The sequence below is a fragment of the Dasypus novemcinctus genome, chromosome 29 (genome assembly GCF_030445035.2).
Source record: "Dasypus novemcinctus isolate mDasNov1 chromosome 29, mDasNov1.1.hap2, whole genome shotgun sequence".
NCBI lineage: Eukaryota > Metazoa > Chordata > Mammalia > Cingulata > Dasypodidae > Dasypus > Dasypus novemcinctus.
In genome coordinates, this window is record NC_080701.1 from 717,920 (window position 1) to 736,846 (window position 18,927).

General features: G+C 43.5%; 1 protein-coding gene and 1 pseudogene across 48 annotated transcripts in view; both read right to left on the bottom strand.

Moving 5' to 3' along the window:
* Positions 1-4,963: 4,963 nt before the first annotated feature.
* On the bottom strand, positions 4,964-6,778 carry LOC105746054 (translocation protein SEC63 homolog; annotated as a pseudogene).
* Positions 6,779-7,855: 1,077 nt separating this feature from the next.
* The window catches only part of SORBS2 (sorbin and SH3 domain containing 2), a 206,868-nt gene continuing 195,796 nt past the window's right edge, over positions 7,856-18,927 (bottom strand). For 18 of the 48 annotated variants that reach the window (XM_071212563.1, XM_071212598.1, XM_071212587.1 and 15 more), the window contains 3 exons: positions 15,561-15,610; positions 11,377-11,483; positions 7,856-9,949 (listed from right to left, as the gene is read on the bottom strand). In XM_071212563.1, coding sequence (XP_071068664.1) covers positions 9,888-9,949; positions 11,377-11,483; positions 15,561-15,610 — 219 coding nt within the window. In that variant the 3' untranslated portion in view covers positions 7,856-9,887. Of the gene's footprint in view, positions 9,950-11,376; positions 11,484-15,560; positions 15,611-16,075; positions 16,306-18,927 lie in introns of those variants that run through there. The other 30 variants (XM_071212566.1, XM_071212599.1, XM_071212588.1 and 27 more) reach the window with 5 other exon arrangements.

The following is an 18,927-nucleotide window of genomic DNA, read 5'->3' on the forward strand; positions in this document are numbered from 1 at the left end:
GGGTAGGGTTAGGCCGTCTGAACTCAGCTCTGTGGACACTGTAGGCTGAGAGCTCCTTCTGGGGGCTGCTTTGGGTATTGCAGATGTTTACTGCACCCTGGCCTAGCCACCCCTCACTTGAACGCCTCCATACATTGGCAAGTGTTCCCTGGGGGGCAAATTGCCCTTGGTTGAGATACATTGTCTTAGTAAACTATAAAAATATTCATTTGGATTTAACTTTTCTGGACTATATCTACTTTCAAAATTATTATTTGCTTTGCCAGTTTTGTTTCAAAACCCATGATCTTTGCTGACCCCAGGACGGTTTAGCGACACAGCGCCCTGCTCTGCTGTTCCCCGACACTCCAGTCTTTCACCATCCGTTGCTGCCTTCGTGCGCACGCTGGCTTCCGGGAGGCAGGCACTGAATGTCATCGCATTGTCCTCCTTCCTTCCACCTTTTCTTTCCTTCCTCTACAATTCCTCAAATGTCAATGGATTTTCCAGCCTGGTGGTAATTCTGGTATTCGTACCTCATGGTTGTGAACGAATTGCATTTTCTTGGATCCTGGGGATTGATTCTGACTCTTCTTCACGATTTTATGGACCTTAGTATTGCCAAACTGCCCTGAAAACGTTTACTCACTTTACTTGAGTTTACTCAATACCTAGTGCAAGTTATAAACAACATGTTCAGCATGATCCAACTTTTGTCTATACACACCACGCACACGCAAACGTGTGCAGAAAAATACTCTGGAGGGACATGCTCTAAAATGTGACCTTTATCCTGAGCATTGCTTTGGGATGCTTTGTTTTCTTCTTTTTGATCAGCTACATTGTCTATGTTTTCCCGCAATGAACATGTATTGCCTGTGTAACAGAAAAAGTAAAACAGTATTTGAGAAGCCCTTCTCAAGCTCTCTGTAATATCAGTGCAAACTTTTATACCCACTGCCTGGTGGTATTAATGGTAACAAGAGTTTTATATGAAATGACACTTATTTTTGGAAGACACTGGGACAACTGAGTCACCATCACACTTTCGGGAAAAGGATGAAACAAGAAACCCCAAAGCAACAGGTGGAGATTTGCTAGGCAGCCTTCTGTCTTGGACTGGAAGTTTTTTTGGGCTGAGATATATGTATGTGTGTGAGCTCAGATGGAACTTTCCGGAGCCACAGAGGGCCTGAATTTAGCAGTGAGCTAAGGCGCTGGTCCCCGCGCGAGCTGCCCAGCAGGGCGTGGCTAGTGTTTCTGGGGCTGTGGACATGTGAGAGTGTCCGGGAGCACACAGCGTTCTAGAGGTCCTGGGCTCACCTGGCGCCCAGCACTGCCCAAAGGCACGACCCCGCTGCCCCGCGCCACTCACCGCTCTGGCAGCTCGCGCTCAGTTAAAACACCCCGACAGCTGAAGGGATATCCCTGCTGGTTACTGCGCGCTTTCAGAAGCTACAGCCAGCTTTCTTCGGGGAAATGCTCTCGCTTGATGGGGCGTGCACCTTTCTTGTCATCCTGCGCACAGTCAGATGTGGTGAGAATGGTGGAGAGAGATGGCAGCGGCCGCTGACCTCCTACTGTGCGCTCTGCACCGAGCCCAGGAGCGGTGGTTTAGAAGCAAGCGTGCCGGACCCCGCGGCTTCTGAAACCACTTCCCATCACCTTACGTAAAACACGTTGGAAGGTGATTCCACCTGTGGAAGCCTCAGCTTCCTCATCTGTAAAACAGGCACAAGACAGACTTCCTGCTTAGATTTGTTGCGAGACTAAAGAGACTCGATTGTACCAAATGCTCAAAATTCTTTCCCTCCAGTCAGTTCCCGGGTCTGTTGCTGACAATTAGGATAGACCAGGGGTTGGCAAACTTCTGTAAAAGACGATGGTAAACACTTTAGGTTTTGTGGGCCAGGGGGCAAAATCGAGGATATTAGGTACCTACTTATGGAACAAAGAGAAAACAAATTTCCACCATTTTTCATTGATGAAATTAATAATAATAATTACAGGGTACAGAGTGTGCTAGTATAGATCTACTGGTGAAAAGAAAGAACATAATTTTCACTTGATTGGGATTCAAAGTTAGTGTTTCTTTTGTCAGATTGATCATAAATGTTCATCAGCACAAGCCGCACTCGCTGGTAGGACGTAATGAGCAGGAAGAGGGTTGGAGACCGTTTAACAATGATGCCAATCTCTGTGTCTGCTCTGACCCCAATCGTTCATGACGAGCAAATAATTTGAAATCATGATGCATACATAAAGAACCAGTGGAGAACTTCAGTCTGAAAGGAGGATGAAGTAAATAAGTCTGTTAATAAACAGGCTCTGGGAAGCTCATAGAATGCTTAGTTTTATTTAACCGGATGAATCTTTTAAGACTATCTCCCTTTGCAGCTGAAGTCTGGAAAAGAGTGGGAAGAAATTAACAGGCCATATGAACTGATCACCTACAAAGAAAAATCAAGCATCAAATGATCATAGAAATAGTTATTCAGACAGGTTCCTTCTGCTTTCCACCAAGTATGAAATAGACGCAACTGTTTTTTTTGTAATTTTAAAATTTTATTTCCAACTGGAGCAGCAACAAAATACCAGTGGTAACTGTGTATGTAAAGTGGCAACTTAAGTCACAAATTAGTATTCCAACAGTACTTTGGCCTAGGGTGATTTTGATAGGAGAGGATTATTATAATGAGTCCTAAAATATTACAGATCTATGCTTCCTCAATATCTAGTAATACCTCAATAACTAGTAATAAAGATATTTATCCTACTTTAGTAATTCGTCACGCACACAATTCTCTTCTTTGTAAGCACCATCTTCTGGGTTGCACTATGGGAGGGGAAATCCCTTCCACGCGTGGGTTTTTCTGTAGTGCACAGCAATAGAGCAGTCACATCAGCAGTAAAGTACAATGCCATTAAATGTTCAGTTGAAAAATAAAAGAGTGGATTATTCCATTTATATCCTTTCTTTGGGTGTAAAAAGACACACATTGCTACAAAGGTAAAACAAGTCAAACTTATACTTTATTGACAGGACTCCAAAGTGAATACAAAAAGTGCCTCCTTTGCATGTTTTTGATAGTCCAGTAGATTAAAAGCTAAGAATGTATTTCAGCTTTTATGGTGGACCTTTAAAAAAAAGGTGTAATAATGTAAGCCACCAACATCAGAGAACATATGGTACCACAATCATTTTTAAGCCTATAATCCATCAAAAGAATTAGATCCTGCCTTGATCTACTGAAAGAGAGGCTTCAAAATGGTTTAAGCCTTTCAAAGCTCTTTTTATAATCTGTAATAACTCTGGGCACTTAAGAAAAGGAAAGCCCAAAAATGTAGCCCTCCTATTATCTAGAATGTGACAGAATGTGAACTTACGATCAAGACAGGTAAAACAGAAAGTCTAAAATTTAAAACTAAGAATGAAGCTGTTATAAATCTTCCCCTATCACTGCAAAATGTCAATAAACAAATAACAGCTTATCAAGAGATTAGAAACGAACAGATGTTACTTAAAGCACTTTTGTGGTATTTACCATTTTAACGTTAGTGCAAACGAAAGTTGAACAAAGAAAAGTTGTTCATTTACAGACTGTTTTTCATGTACCTTTACTTTTACTGGAATCATACATTGATTAGACAATACATCGCCCACACTTCCAGACAGTTATAATAACAAAGGATTTATCATCATCAGCAAATGACATAAATGCACCACACCGTACTTGAAAGGCTTTTACAAGCCTTGAGCAATTTCCAGGCTGTACCAAGGCACTGCCACTGTCTAGTTCCGTTACGTGCCCATTTCTAGTAAAGAAACTAACATGGTCCTAACATCAGCTCAGTACTGTTTCTGGTCTATTTTACACTTCCGAAACAGGGAAAATTTGCAAATACGTGCAAATACTGTGGTCCATTCATCGTACCACTCTGTCATCGTCTTCCTCAAAACTGACTTCTCAGCCTCCTGCTGTCACCCTGTCTATTGCTGTACCCTCTGAGGGTAATTTTCTGGCACAGGCTTAGCCTCATAAAATTCCAGCTTCAGTGGTTTAATCTGATCTGAGAAACACTGAGAATTCCAGGTTTGCCTGACACAGGAAATCTCAGGTCCCCCTCTTCTGTATTTCTCAGTGTGCACACGTGATATGGCATAGCTGTTAATGCCTGTCCCTTCCTTTTTATTTTTTTAAAGATTTATTTTTTATTTATTTCTCTCTCCTCCTCCTCCCTCCCGCCCCCCAATTGTCTGCTCTGTGTGTCCATTCACTGTATGTTCTTCTGTGACGGCTTCTATCCTTATCCACGGCACCAGGAATCTGTGTTTCTTTTTGTTGTGTCATCTTGCTGCATCAGCTCTCTGTGTGTGCGGTGCCACTCCTGGGCAGGCTGCACTTTCTTTTGTGCTGGGTGGCTTTCCTTACGGGTACACTCCTTGTGCGTGGGGCTCCCCTACACGCGGGTCGAGGAGGCCCGGGGTTCGAACCTCCCATGTGGTAGACGGACGCCCTATCCATTGGGCCAAGTCTGCTTCCCTGTTCCTTCCTGTGATATAAGCCACCACCATCTGGTTTCTCCTCGGGAAAGTACAGACCACAAGAAGGATGTGTTATCTTATTTGGTTTCTAAAAGAGCTTGCTCCTTTCACTGTACACTTTGCTGAAATTCTTGCCGCTCGGTTTCGTTATCCTTGTTTTGGCTCTCTTCTTGCTCCTAATAGAGTCTCTCGCTACCCATCGTCTTTTTCACTTTGGGAATCTCTATTCATTTCTTCTTCAGAGTCACTGCCTTTGCCAGATGCTTTTTCATCTTCCTCGCCTGCAGCTTCACACCCAGCAACTCTGTTCGCTGCTTTTGCTTTGCCTGTGGTAATGGCACAGGGGCAGGCTTTTTAAGAAATGGCTTCTTTTTTTGATTTTGCCATTTTCTCGGGTCCTTCACTCTTCTGTTGCCATCCTCCTTCTGCCCTGCTCTTGTTGGCATCTCCCGGCCATCTCCACGTGCTCCAGCCAGTGCCTGCCTTTCACTTCACCCGAGCCACGACCCGGATCCTGCTGCAACGCCGCCACTGTCTTCACCCCCCGGTGCCTGCGACTTCATGTCCACACTCGCGTGCGCAAACCTCCCGGGGACAGCTGTAGCTTCCTCCTGTTTTCATCTTCAAGGAAGTGCAGGGACAGCTGTAGCTTCCTCCTGTTTTCATCTTCAAGGAAGTGCAGGGACAGCTGTAGCTTCCTCCTGTTTTCATCTTCAAGGAAGTGCAGGGACAGCTGTAGCTTCCTCCTGTTTTCATCTTCAAGGAAGTGCAGTAAATTGTGATGATCTTTCAAAGTCACCAAAAACTGGATGGTTTTATTTTGTACTTTTTATGATCAGAAACCCATCTAAGAGTGTTCATTCACTACGAGGGAGCCGCACAAGAAGACGTAGCCTGCTGGAGCCTTGGACACAGCCATCCGGGAAGCGTGGGCCGTTTCGAGGGGTGCCAGAGCTGGAGCATGAAGCGCCTTTCTCCACGACTCTGCGCCATTGCTACTAGTCGTCGGATTGCATCTACCATTTCCTGAAGTAGTTCAGAGCCCTTTCAGCATGAACTGCTGTTCTTCAATCTCAGGAATTTTCGTTCTGGCAAGACGAGGCAGCAGAGTGCTGGCCTCAAGCTGTCTGGGCACGAAAGCAGAGGCTCACTCTGACTCAAAGCTGCCGGTTCCTCTGATTAGCTGGGGTATTAGAGTATTACCCGTTGGTCTGTTTGTGACATCTTTATTGTATGGACGACAAAATTTAGAGGCTCCAGCCAAAACCTTGATGAGATGTTTCATATCCATATTTAGAATTTTGTATACAAAGTATGTGTAAGTCTGGGTTGTGCGTATTGGAATCTGTTCTTCATGATGGTGTTTTGACTGATATCACCAAGAGCCCACGACAGCTGGAAGGACAACCATAAATGCCGGCCCATATACAAGTAAAACCAAAACTGAATTATTCTGGTCGAGTAGCCAAGCTGGCAGGGCAATTCCAAATCACCTGGATTCCAAATCCAGGTGAGACCCACCTGGATTTTCAAATTCTCCCCATTTTTTTCTGGGACTCTTCATCACTTAAAGCTGCATAAGCTTTTTCTACCCTCATGAACGTAACTTCATCACCTCCTTTGTATGAATGGTATTTAAGTGACAGCAAACAATACTTTCTTAATTTCTACAAACAGTTGCCCCGGGGTCCAATTTAATACTTCTTAAGGATTATATTCTTGATATTCTCGGTCTGCTTTTGTTGGATGCAAGGAATAAAAACAATGCTCACCTGCAAGCAGAACTGTTTTTTTTTTTCACCGTAGGAATAACATTTGGCTGGAGTTTTAATACCATAAATGATACCACATGCATCTTCTGTGGACTCCTCTGATATTCTTTAGTGGAATTTGCTCAGCATCTGGTCATGGTGGAGAAGAACCTGCCGTCCTCACACTGGAACTGACTCCCGCCCCGGCCCCCTCCTCCCAGCTGCACAGCCCCCGTGGCTCCTGGGGCCCCACCGCCTGCGCCCCCCAACCTCTGCGCCACTCTCCAATGCCTGCTTCTATTTCATGAGGCAGCAGCTGAAGGAAAGAGTCGTATTTCACACACAGGATCAGAGGGTCCCCACCTGTGGCCCCGCCACCAACCTGGCTGGCCAGGTAGTGCTCGGATGGAGGGCTGCAGCCTTGCCGAGCACTGGATTCACCTGTGGCATGAAGGAGATGAGGTAAGCAACGGTTGGAGAATTTTAGAAAATGAGCATGCATTGACGTAAAAACCAAGTGAAGTAGCTTACGATGCATTAAACAATTTTGAAGCAAGAAAAATAATTCAAGACTTCACCCAGAATCCTGGCATCTGCAAGGGGGAAGCAGGTAGCAGGGACAACCCAAGGCTGTGGCTCCTCTGGACCCCAGAGCCAGCCATTTGCACCTGCAACCTGGGCAGACTGCACTACACCAGATTTTACAGAGAAGCACAAACCATTGATTCTCAGATGGGACAAGGAAATCCCACATGTACTGATGCATATGTATTTAAAATCCGGATTTCTCTCTTTAGAAATCATTGGTCATTTGACAATGGTGTCACTTGAGGAGAGCAACGGGAAGCATGAATTAGCATCCTTAATCAGATTCAGATTTGACTTATATTACCATAAATGTGCCGATAAAAACAGGAACAAAGGAATATTATGGGGTATATTATTCACACAAGGGAAGACATTTCAGTGAAAAGCAACATGTAGTGGAAATTATTCACTGGAATAGGGGACTCAAGCTGAAGCAATGTGAAAAGACATCCTTGGTAACTGAGTTGCCAACAGAGGAATGCACAGATTTCTGAGTATTTGGGATACGTGTGGAAGAGAGCAGGGCTGGAGGGACTAAACTCTATTAGAAAGAATCTGACTGGAAAGCCGGCTGTTTACTGTTTGTGTGAGAGAAGGTGATGCCCAAGCACAGCACATAAGTTGAGATTCATTGAAAGCCTGGGGTATTGGCAGAGTCTGCCACGTCAAGGAGGAGAAAGCCTTTAGGGAAGGCGTTTAAAGTGAAGAGTTGGATTGGGAAAGTGCTCACTTCTGTAATTAACTCCTTGGAAAAATGGCTGTATTTAAGGCAGAAATATTTTAGAATGTGTTATTTCTGCTGAAGAGTATTTAGGAAACAAGCTCTGGGGATGGATTTAAAAATCTTTCTACTGATGATGCAGCTAAAATCCTTCCTCTGTTCGTGTAAACATGGAACACAGAACAGAGACATTTTCTCTTAGGTTATCCAACAAATTGGGGTAAAGTACACAATTCACTTAAGGATACATGTCAAAAAGAAAAACTGAAGTTATTTCCAAGCAAAATTTATTAGATGTCTATTCAAGAAAAACACAATGACCTTTGTAAGAATTCAAAGTCAATTACCTGAAAGCCAGTTAGGAATATTTTTTCTTTTAAAATCAGATACAGAGAGTAGAAACAGTAATTTTTCTTAAATATGACAGGCAACAGATACCGAAATCTTTTCTCATAAATGGCATCAAAGATAATTATTCATTTATCAGCAAAGCTGCATGCAGGTGAACTAATTTCAAACCCAAAGCCTTTAGAGTATGAAGCTGGTGGTGAACCTGACAATAACCCAGGCAGACAGCTCAAAGCTCCCTCCACTTTCTCCCTCGTGCAGCGTCCTGCAATCAGAGTCAGTTACGTGTTGGTTCGGCTGCTAAGACCTCGTAAATTCATAGCCTTTTATAAAGCTATCTTACAAAATTTGTACTGTCCAGGCAGTCTGGAGGATATGGAAAGGAAAATCTGCTGAAGGTGGTGTCATTTAGAGGAATTGCAGGATAAAGACCAAGTTAGGAAATTCCCCTGTTTTCTCAACAACTAAACTGTCTTTACAAAAAGAGAGCAGACGTATGTACAAAATTCTAGAGTCTACGTACATTGTGAAAAGATCAATCACTGTCCATGGAAGAAAGGCCATAAAAAGTTTTATCTATAAGGTACTCAAAATCCAAATATGAACAGTTCTTATGCGAAGTCATAAGAAATTCAGAGCTGGTTCTCAGGTGTGTGCTGGTCAGGCACTGTTCATCACAGAAACTCTTTCGGACCCGGTATCATTTTGCACACTTCTGCTTCAGGGCGTAGAGTGTAACCTGAACAATTTATATTGCCTCTAAAAAGCACCTAATTTCTTCCTAGCAATTATTTCACACACACCGGGAAGATCAGGTTCAACATATTTCTGTCCTCAAATGTAGCCAGGATTCTGAATTCCACAGAAGGAAAATAATGATCATAGTAAAAATAATTGTATGGGTCATAATCCTTGCTAAAACAAGCTCAGTGCCTGTGATTCTTCCAAAGTACTCTATTACTATAAAGTAATGTGTGGGAATCTTTTACATTTCCATAAAAGATACAGCATATTAAATGGATCGTATGTTCGCAATCTCAAACGAATATGCGGACACACAGTGAAATCTAAAACCTATGGATATTGCTTACAGATACTTTCAAGTGTCTATGTTAGAATAATTCTTTGCACCTCTCACTAACACTGCTTTCACTTAAATCTTATCAGATAAATAAAACACTAAGAGCTCATTGTTCATGATGCTGATTATTACATTTTAATATAAAATAGCAAGGCAACTTTACAACACAATAATTTTTGTTTTAGTTTTTTGTAATCCAGCTAAACCTCTTGTGTTCTCATGATTATACCAAAGGCTCTTATTCACTTACTGTTTGCATCTCTAAAAAGTACAAAAAAATTGCAGGAAAAGACTCCTATTTGAAAACACATTCAATCAACAAAGTTACACTCATCCGAATTAAGGTTTCTACTCTTGCTTCAGATTTTATAATCATTGTGCATATTACAATGCATAAGTGCAGGCAAACAATAGCTGAAGTACAGTTGTCAGACCGTGTAAACCAGGACACTGGCAAACTCGTGACAGGAAAATATACCGCCAAGCTAAGAACGTGGAAATGCAAACCAGTGTTTAGGAATAAACACGTCCCGGGGCTCTTGTTGGGGTGCCAGAAGAGCCTCCTTGAGACACCTTTTTTCCCCTCAAATATTTTACCCTTTTTCAAGTATAATGAATTCTGATCTCATCTACCAACTTGTAAAAATTTAGAGCAGGAGGCAGGACTAGTTACTTCCATGGGGAAGCAATTCTGCCGTATTTCCCAAAGGCTCGGCAGCGGCAGGTTCTCTGCAGGTGAAGATGGAGATGGGGGCGGGGGGGCGACTTCTACTGGAACCAGAAGGCATGACAGGGGGAGGCCGGCGGGGCGCTTCAGGCAAGTCTATGCAGCTGTGTGGCCAAAACGTGGCTCCAATAAGGCGGGAGAACGAGTCACAGCCTCTTGACATAGTTTCCTGGAAAAGTACCAAAGAATTTGGTTCTTCTTGAGGTTCCTGAAGATAGAAGGAAGAAGTGAGAGGTGACAACAATGAAACAGTTCATGCCTGCGGCTTGAAAGCTTTCTATTTACAAGCCTTCACTAAGGGAGCAAAGGGAAAGAAAACTCACTTTAAGGGTGGGAAGATAAAATACACAGACCTATGCGCATTTCATCTCAAGTGTAAATGCATATTTCATCTCAAGTGTAAATGCATGCGGCTAAACGGACAGGCTCAGCCTCTCAGACCGAGGGGTACCCCACTGAGGAGGGCGGTAGCGCTCACCCAGAGCTGCTCAACAAGGGCGGGGCGGGTAGGAGGGCACTTGGGCAGTGGCACCTCCAAGCGTGGCTCTAACGAGCGGAAAGCCCCGGAGCAGCGCAGCACCACTCGCCCGGCGCCCATCTTCACCATCTGACAGGAGGCCGTGCTCAGTGCTCATCACGGCCAGCGCCTTGACAAAATGCAGGCGTTTTGAGCACGTCAGCAGCCACTAAAAAGCATAAACAAACTATTTGTGGGGGCAGTGCTCCAGCCTGGGCGTGATTTCCAAGACGGTGACTTACAGCTAAGGCAAAAACGGCTGTGATCGCGGTGGCCTTGGGTTTCGAATGTCACCCTCCCTGATGGTTTTGTAATCATCAGTGCCCAGAGTTCTTCTTTGGGGTTTTCAGCCATAGGAGAACAGGATCTCTCAGGTTTTGTTTCTTATTTACCCTCTGGCACTTGTCCTAGTGTGATTACTGTTTTGCCCATGCATGTAAGCCAGCAAACTCTTCTTCTAAATGGGAATTAATATAAACAAGCGCACAGCTCGTGGCTGCCAGCGTGGCCCCGGCTCTTCCTCGCTCTGCCACGGACCGCAGGCCATGGACACTCCTGCCCCTTCTCTTCTGCCGTCCTCTACCCTCCAGAGCCTTCACTACTCTTTCACCTCTTTCCTCTGCATCCCTGTGTACAAATATTCTCACAGAAAACCCCTAGTCTTCTTTTAAGGTGGGACTTCCCTGCACGTCTGCCACGAGTCAAAGCTGAGGCAGGTCGCTTGGCTTTCAGGGCCCTGCCCCGGACCTGGTGAGCCGGGAGCAGCTCGCTCACTCCCGCTCCTCTGAACACGACCCTTCTCGCAGCAGAGCCTTTCTCCTTACTGAGGGAATGTTTTTGTTGTTCTCAGTCTTTCCCGGTAGATGCTATTTAAAAAGATTTTCTTCTCTTAATTGGACTGGAAATAAAGCCAATGGAAATAGTGCATGCCCCTGGAGCAGTGAACACCAAACTATATTACAAATGCAATTGCCCTGGGATGACAAAGTGCACGAGTGTAAGAAAGGACAAAGGCATTACAAATGCAAAGAGAGCTGGACTATCACAGGGAACCATGCAGGTGCGCAAACACAAGCAATTGTAAAATAGCCAACGTGTCAAAAGAAATATGCACATACCCACGAACCAGCCGTCATCACACTTTTCCATCACGTCGACGACGTCGCTCTCTCTGAGCTCCAGCTCATCTTCATTCCTAGGAGTATAGTTATACAGAGCCTGAAACCTTAAACAGGACAAACGGGCGTGTTTTAAAAAAACTTTACATCTTTACTAAACCACAGCAGACAGTACAATATTCATTTTTCCTTTAAGATTTTTAATTTTTATTAACGTCAAATTAGGCTGTATAAATCTTGGGTGGGGAGGTAAATTGAACACAAATACTTCACTTTCATGGGAATTAGCCCACCTTAAAAACATTTCAAAACTCATGGTGAGGGAAATTCATGGAACATTACAACATCCGTGCATTGGATGCAACATTTTAGCATTTATAAGTTAAATCTGCATTGCAAATATCCACTGTTACGGTGTCCAGCATACAGACATTAAATAACAGTACAGAATATAAAAGAAATGACACTGTCATTATTCAGCTATATAAAAATAAGAAGGAATTAGTTTATCTAGCAGTAATCGGAAGTAAACAATTGAGGCTTGCAAATTGGATTTTCAAATGATTCTAAATTGAGATGTATAAAATATCTGAGTTAGACTTCTTCTAAACCACTGTAATGGGAAGTAATTTTTTAACCAAGAGGAATTCCTTAAAGCAGTTTAATTTCATATATTGCATTTATGGTTTTTGAAGGTTTAGAATTTGAAAATACGATGCAATTCACCTCTGAAGTCAAGTGAAACTGTTCTGTGCTCGGTTATCATTAAGCCATCTCAAACAGTAGATTATGGACATAATACTTTTTAAATGGATCTAGAGAAATTTTATTTGATTTAAAAACATTCTTTCTTGAAATTATTTTATACAAGGAAGAATTACCAACAGAATGCTACCATTTTCCTTTCCCTACCTGAATTCCTTGAAAGCACTTATTATACTGACTTTGGTCAGTAATGAATTCTGGCACTGAATTTGGGGAGAATAAAATAGGTTTCATTTTAATGAATGGGAACATGGACTGGCATTTTGGAAAATGAAGACAGAAATTTTAGCAGCCAAGAAGTTCAAGAAGCATTTGATATGCAGTTAACTTGAAAACATCTTCATAACATAATATTACTAGTACCAATACGGCAATGGAGATTTAAAAAAAAAAATCAGTGTATTCATTTCTACTGCTTTTCATCAGAATTTTGTAGTTCTGCTAATGTAAGAAAATAAGAACCACATTCCAGGACACTTTGGATTTTTTAAAAGCCAACTTTGGGAAATCGATAATATTGACTGGAGATCAGGAATAAGAACGGTCTATTTCTAGTCACTTTATTCCGTCAGCGTGCCGTAAACGAGGGTGCACCCCATCCCTGGCTCCCCTTTTCTGCCCCTGGACTTGCTCAGGGTGGGGCCTGGGTGATGCTGGCTTCCGGAGGGCGTGGGAAAGAGCTGGCAAGGCCTGGTGCCCAGGCTCTCCCTCGAAACAGGAACGCCCCAAAGCTGAAGCTCAGCTGAGCGTTTCCTCTGCTAAGACTCGTGCCCAGAGGACTCTGATTGTGGGAAAGGAAGGGAGGGGAAGGGAGCTTGGGGCAGTGGTGGACACTGGCATGAGCCAATCCGGGCGCCCACAAAGGGCCTGCCTTGGCCGCCAGCGTCAAATTATTCTGCTGTTTGCATTAAGCTTTGGGTCTGCTTGGGGGCCCGGGTGGCGTCTCTTCTACACCCATGTGGCAAGTGGATTTCAACACGAAGTGAAAAAGGTAAAAAGGGAGTGTCCCCTGTCCCAGTTCCGCGTTTGAGGGAGAAGGTTACTGGGCTGCCAATTTGGTGGAAATCCAGTGTCTCTCTCCCTTGGGGACATGCTGGTTCCCGGAGTGACCTGCTCAGCCGCCTGGAGCATCTCAAGGCCCCAAGAGCTGAAAGAACGAGCTTGGCGCGAATCCCACTCCACTTGGGATGACAAAAGCCAGCCTGCTTGTCAAAATCCACTTACCATTCTGGCTTAATCAGAGCCCCCTCAAAAACCGAGAGTTCTGTGGAAACATAACTCTAACTTTTGGAAACTTGCCTGACTTTCAAAATCAGTGTTGCACGGCAGGAAACGCAGTTGAATTGTGGTACAAAAATGCTGTTTTGAAAGATGTGTTGTGAGATGAGGGATGGTGGGTGAGCCACAACGCCTTGAAGAGGAAATACTGGAGCAGACTTCCCTCTCTCTCTATCGTATAATGCTTCTGTATTTCACTATAACCCTGAGCTGTAGAGACACTGTAACGTACTCTTAGCACCCACTCAAAATCCATTTCTTCAGTGAAGGAACGCCAGGGGCGTTAACTGGGGTTGGACTCAAATAGACATGAATAAAGGATGCTATGTTATGCCCAAGGCAGAGCTTTGAAAATATGCTTTCTCCTACCTGTGGGCACCCGAATGACCACTGTTGAAACTATTAATATTGCAACAGTGCAACCTCTTCATTCATAATTTCCTCAAAAGCTGCCTCATATAAAGTGCTGGCAATGCAATAAATCTAAACAGCACTAGCCTGTAACTTTGCATGGTATAACACTATCATTGTTTGTATACATAAGAAAAAAAAACCTTTGGGACTACTAGTTATAGTTAAGATTTTTCCAGTTAAGTGAAATTTTAAGTTATTCTTCCTTTCACTGGATTTCTCCCCCCGTGATACAGACCTTCCCTTAGCAACAAAACTTTCTGGATGTGTTTTGTTGAGAGAGGCGGTGGGCCACCTTAAAGACACACAGGAAACGTTCTCATGTTACGTTTACACACATGTTGGGAGATGTGGAGAGTGGAAAAGTAGACCTGACGTGATAGGCTAGTAACAGCTTTCCCAAGTTGCCTTGTGGAAGGGACTTGTGAAAACGGCCGATTCAGCATCGTCTGCCGTTCAGTTAAACACTTGCTGCGCAGGACCTCGTGCCTCTCTCAACTTTCACATCCCCTCCTTCCGATACCCCAGAGTCAGGTCCCCCGAAGGCACCAGGCCTCTCAGGAAGGTCCTCGCCAGCTCCCTCCCTCCCTCGCCCTCCCCCCCTCTTCCTCCTTCCCTCCCTCTGTTTCCCTCTCCCTCTCTCCTTTCTTTCCCTCCCTCCCTCTCTCTCCCTCCCTCTCCTCTTTCTCCCTCCCTACCTCTTCTCTCCCTCTCCCCCTCCCTCTCTCCCTCCCTCCCTCTCCATCTTCTGTCTCTCTCTCCCTCCCTTTCTCTCCTTCCATTTCTCTCTCCCTCCCTCTCTCCCTCCCTCCCCCTCCATCTCTCCCTGTTTTTCCCTCTCTCCCTCCTTTCCCTCCCTCCCTCTCCCTCTCTCTCTCCTTTCTTTCCCTCTCTCCCTCTTCTCTTCCTCCCTCCCTCCCTCTCCCCTCTTCTTCTCCCTCTCCCTCCCTCCCTCTTTCTCTCCCTCTCCTTTCTTTCCCTCTCTCCCTCTTCTCTCCCTCCTTCCTTCTCTCCCTTGCCCCCTCCCCTTTTCTTCTCCCTCTCCCTTCCTCCTTCTCTCCCTCCCCCCCTCCCTCCCTCCTTCTCTCCCTCTCTCCCTCCCCCCCTCCCCTTTTCTTCCCCCTCTCCCTCCCTCCCTCCTCCTCTCCCTCTCTCCCTCCCCCCTCCCCTCTTCTTCCCCCTCTCCCTCCCTCCCTCCTCCTCTCCCTCTCCCCTCCTCTGCCATGGCTTGCTCTGTTCCAGTTCTGCCTACAGGAGGACCCACAGGTCGTAGCCTTCCTACTTACTGCCCACCACCTGTTCTTGCACCAGGAGCTCGACCCTGTGAGGCGTGTTTACGAGCCTGTCTTGCTCTCGGCCTGTTGGGCACCTGCCCAGGTCTGCTGGCCCCAGAGCAGAGCCTGAGGTAGGAGACTCCTCCTCCAGTGCTCTGTAGGCCAGGCCCTCAGGCCCGGAGAGGCAGGCAGATTTGTAAGTCTTAGGGGTCCCTTTATGCTGGTGGTTTCCCTAGTGCATAGAAAGGGCCTTTTCTGTAAAACCTCGGGCTTCTTTTTAAAATTAGCTTCTGCTCTCCATTATAAAAGAGGGAGACGCCTGCTGTTTCTTTTGGTTTGCATTGTCCCTTTCACCTGGACAATCTGATGCTCAAGCCAGGAGCTGCTGTGGCACATCAACTGTCCATTCTGTGGGTCAAGGTTAGTCTTGATTTAGAAGATAAGAAGCATACTTACGGTTCCCCCCCACCTTGAATGTTTTCATGAGTAAACACAGGACGCTGTGGCTGAAATGAAATGATTCTCAATGTAATCAATGCTTAAACCGGTACTAATTAACAGATAATTTGGATAATGGCATGTTACTTTTCTTGACATTTAAATATTTCCTGTTGTAAAAAACCAAGAGGAAAGAAAAAAAAAAAAAGGTTTCTGCAGGATTAATATTTAAAATATTTTGAAAGGTGTTTTAAATTAAGTAAAAATAACCACAGTTCAAATGTTTTGGACACATGTACAGTCTTGTCTGCTCGAGCTTTGAGGAGGAGTTAGGGTTTAGTCCCATTGATTTTTCCAAGGCCAGGAACAGGGCACTGACACCAGACCAATGGCACGGGAAGGCAGACACCTTCTCGGGCGTCTTCTCGGACAACAGAGCATGTACCACACTTAGCGTGACAGCAACGTCGACGCGCTCATTCCTTCCCTTCCTTCAACGGACAGCATTCTCACACACAACACAGACGAAGGTAACAGTAAGCAGACGCCCATGCTACATTTGAACTGCCACTCTGTTCTCAAGGTGGAAAAAGTACATGCATTTTAAAAAAGAAAACAGAGATCTTCAAATAGAATGCAACAAACAATGTCCAGGTAACACATAACATTTTACCTTAGAAGAGAAATATTGGTAGAAATTTCCAGTGCACTGAACTCTCAAAAGAGTTTCCTTTCTTTTTAAACTAAGCATCAAGACCAGTATCTGTAATAGATACTTATAATATTGGAAATGACAAACCTTAGCATTCCATATATCCACATAAATATTGCAACAAATATGTAAATTCAGTATAGTTTATACCGACAACCTGAAGTCTACCTTTTAGGGAAAGAATGCCTTACACTTCACCCACAACACATTGCAAAAGCATGCTCTTCTAAATGACAGCTATGTGTGAAATAAGATAAGCCAGAGCTTGCAAGGCAGCTTTGAAGGTGGCTTTGCTTAGTCTACTGATGGAATGACTGCTGATTGGCTGCCAGGTCCCTGTGAGTCCCCAGATCCTTGCTTTATGAAGGGATTACGGCAGGAGGAAGACTGGTCCACGGGAACCCGGCCAGCCCAAGGGCGGACCTGGAGCTCTAGGGCTCGTTTCTGTCCCGGGGTGTATGATCTGCTCCCTTCCTAAATATTTTACCCCACCCAAACTCTCTTTCTGGCATCAAAAGCCTGGGTACTCCCATGGCTAAAATGTTAAGATTTGAAGCTTTTAGCGGATGTGCGTAAAAACAGGGTTCTTAGGAACTTCCCCTGATCTGTCATGAATACAGAAACCAAGACTGAAGAGTGGGTGGGAATTATGGGACACATGACTTAAGAAGTTGAAATACTGTATTACTATAAGCCAACCTGTATTTATACTAAATTATACCAATATTTTATTATGAGACTTGAGACTGAATCACTTTCCAGTCACTTTTAAGGTAATTGAACATATTAAATCAAATTAAAAATATAAAAAGGTAAATGTAATCCTATATCCTATATCCTATTATATTCCTCCAAGTTTTCTTCCAGTCACATTTATGTCTCACTTTTATGCAGTAGTATGGGGTATCAATTGCCATTAATGTTTTTTGTAATATTTTCCCCAGTCATTTCTGTCTTTTTTTTCATTTTCAGTGACTGTGGAATAATATTCTCTTACATCTGCCTATATATATTAGTTTTCCTAACCATTTCTCTCTCTTTTTCAAAAAGTTAATATTGCTCTTTTTCACTATCTTAAATAATGCTATAAGCATTTTTATACATAGAGTTATTTTATTCTTTTGAACTATTTCCTTAGGATACATTCGCAGGAGTAAAATTGCTGGCTACAGAAATTTCAAACATTAAAGCCACATGATTTTGAAACTGCTGGTGCTAATCACTCAAATGCCAATTAAAAATATCTAATATGCCATAATTGAAATCCCACACCAAAATAGTTACTGTTCTTTCACAAAAACCTTATAGCACCATTTACAATGCATAAGAAAGTTATAAATAAGAGAATACTGTTTATTCTTGTCTTAAGAGAAAATGTTTTGTAAAACCGATTTCATTTTGCTATAAAAATGGTGTATCTATTTCTGTATATTTAAACCTCTTTAATATTTTTAAATTGAGTAGAAGTTTTAACTTTACATTGTGGCATTCCAGTGCTTGGTAGAGCTGATGTTCTAATTTCATTGCTCCCTTACCTTTAAAATATGCTTACAATTTAAAAATCAAATTATTCATTAATATAAAACAATCTCTTTTTAAAGTCCATATACTACCTTTTAGTTATCATTGTTACAATTTTACTTGTTTAATTCCTTCATTCCAACCAACCTCATAAATCTTTTAAACATGACAATTTGACAGTTATGGAAATTTGGCTACTGCTATTGCATGTGGCTCTCTTGATTCCACTGGCCTGTACATCTCAAGAGCTTGTGTTTCTGGACGTACCAGCTAGTGATGCCCTTACTTTTACACATCTGTCCCAATATATCTTTCTTCATATCCTTTAAAGAACCTTATTTTCGGACTCACCTGTTTTCTATATAGTCCACTTAATCAGGCCAGAATTTACCCCAGCTTTTATTAGCAGGGAAACAGTGTATCTGTTCTAACACTGCGGAAGGACTCTTCTAAGCTTGTCATTAACAGAATCATCGCTATGTGAGCATGGATGCTTAGGAAGCAGTTTTGAAGAAAGATGACTTGTGGGATTTGAATGAGCTAGATCCCCCAGCCTTCTAAGCCAGGTGCGGCCACCCCAGAAGCTGTGCCGAAGCTGCGCTCTGCTGCCCCCTGCTGCTGAGCAGGGGCAGCACGCCCTAAGTCTCTCCCCAAGTCCCTGCCGCGGAATTCATTTTGAAAGGATATTTTAAAGATGACGGAGTTAATGATATGGGATAGAGAGTCGCCTGCTTTCCGACCATGCGCTTCCCTTCCCATGTTTTAAATTCTTGAGAAGGAAGCACTCTTAGTCACCAGGATTTTTGGTCTGTGCTCATTTCTGTTTTAACTATCTGCTCAGGTATTTCTATCACTTGTAACTTTAGCAGGTTTGTGCTAAGAATAGAGCAGTATACATTTGTGGAATTCAGAGTGGCTTACATGAACTGTGAACTTAAGAAGGTGGTTTTCAAAATGAACACAGTACAGTCACTGGGTTGGAAATTTTGAGTGAGAATTAGATGATGCTTACATTTCTTTGATGAGTCTTTAGAGTGCAATAAAAATTAGAAAATCAAATGAAGCATCATGCTGTTGACACAGTATCCTAAATAACCTTTTCTTTGGGAATGTAACAATCTCTTAGCTCTTTTTTAAAGTTGTCAAAAAGCT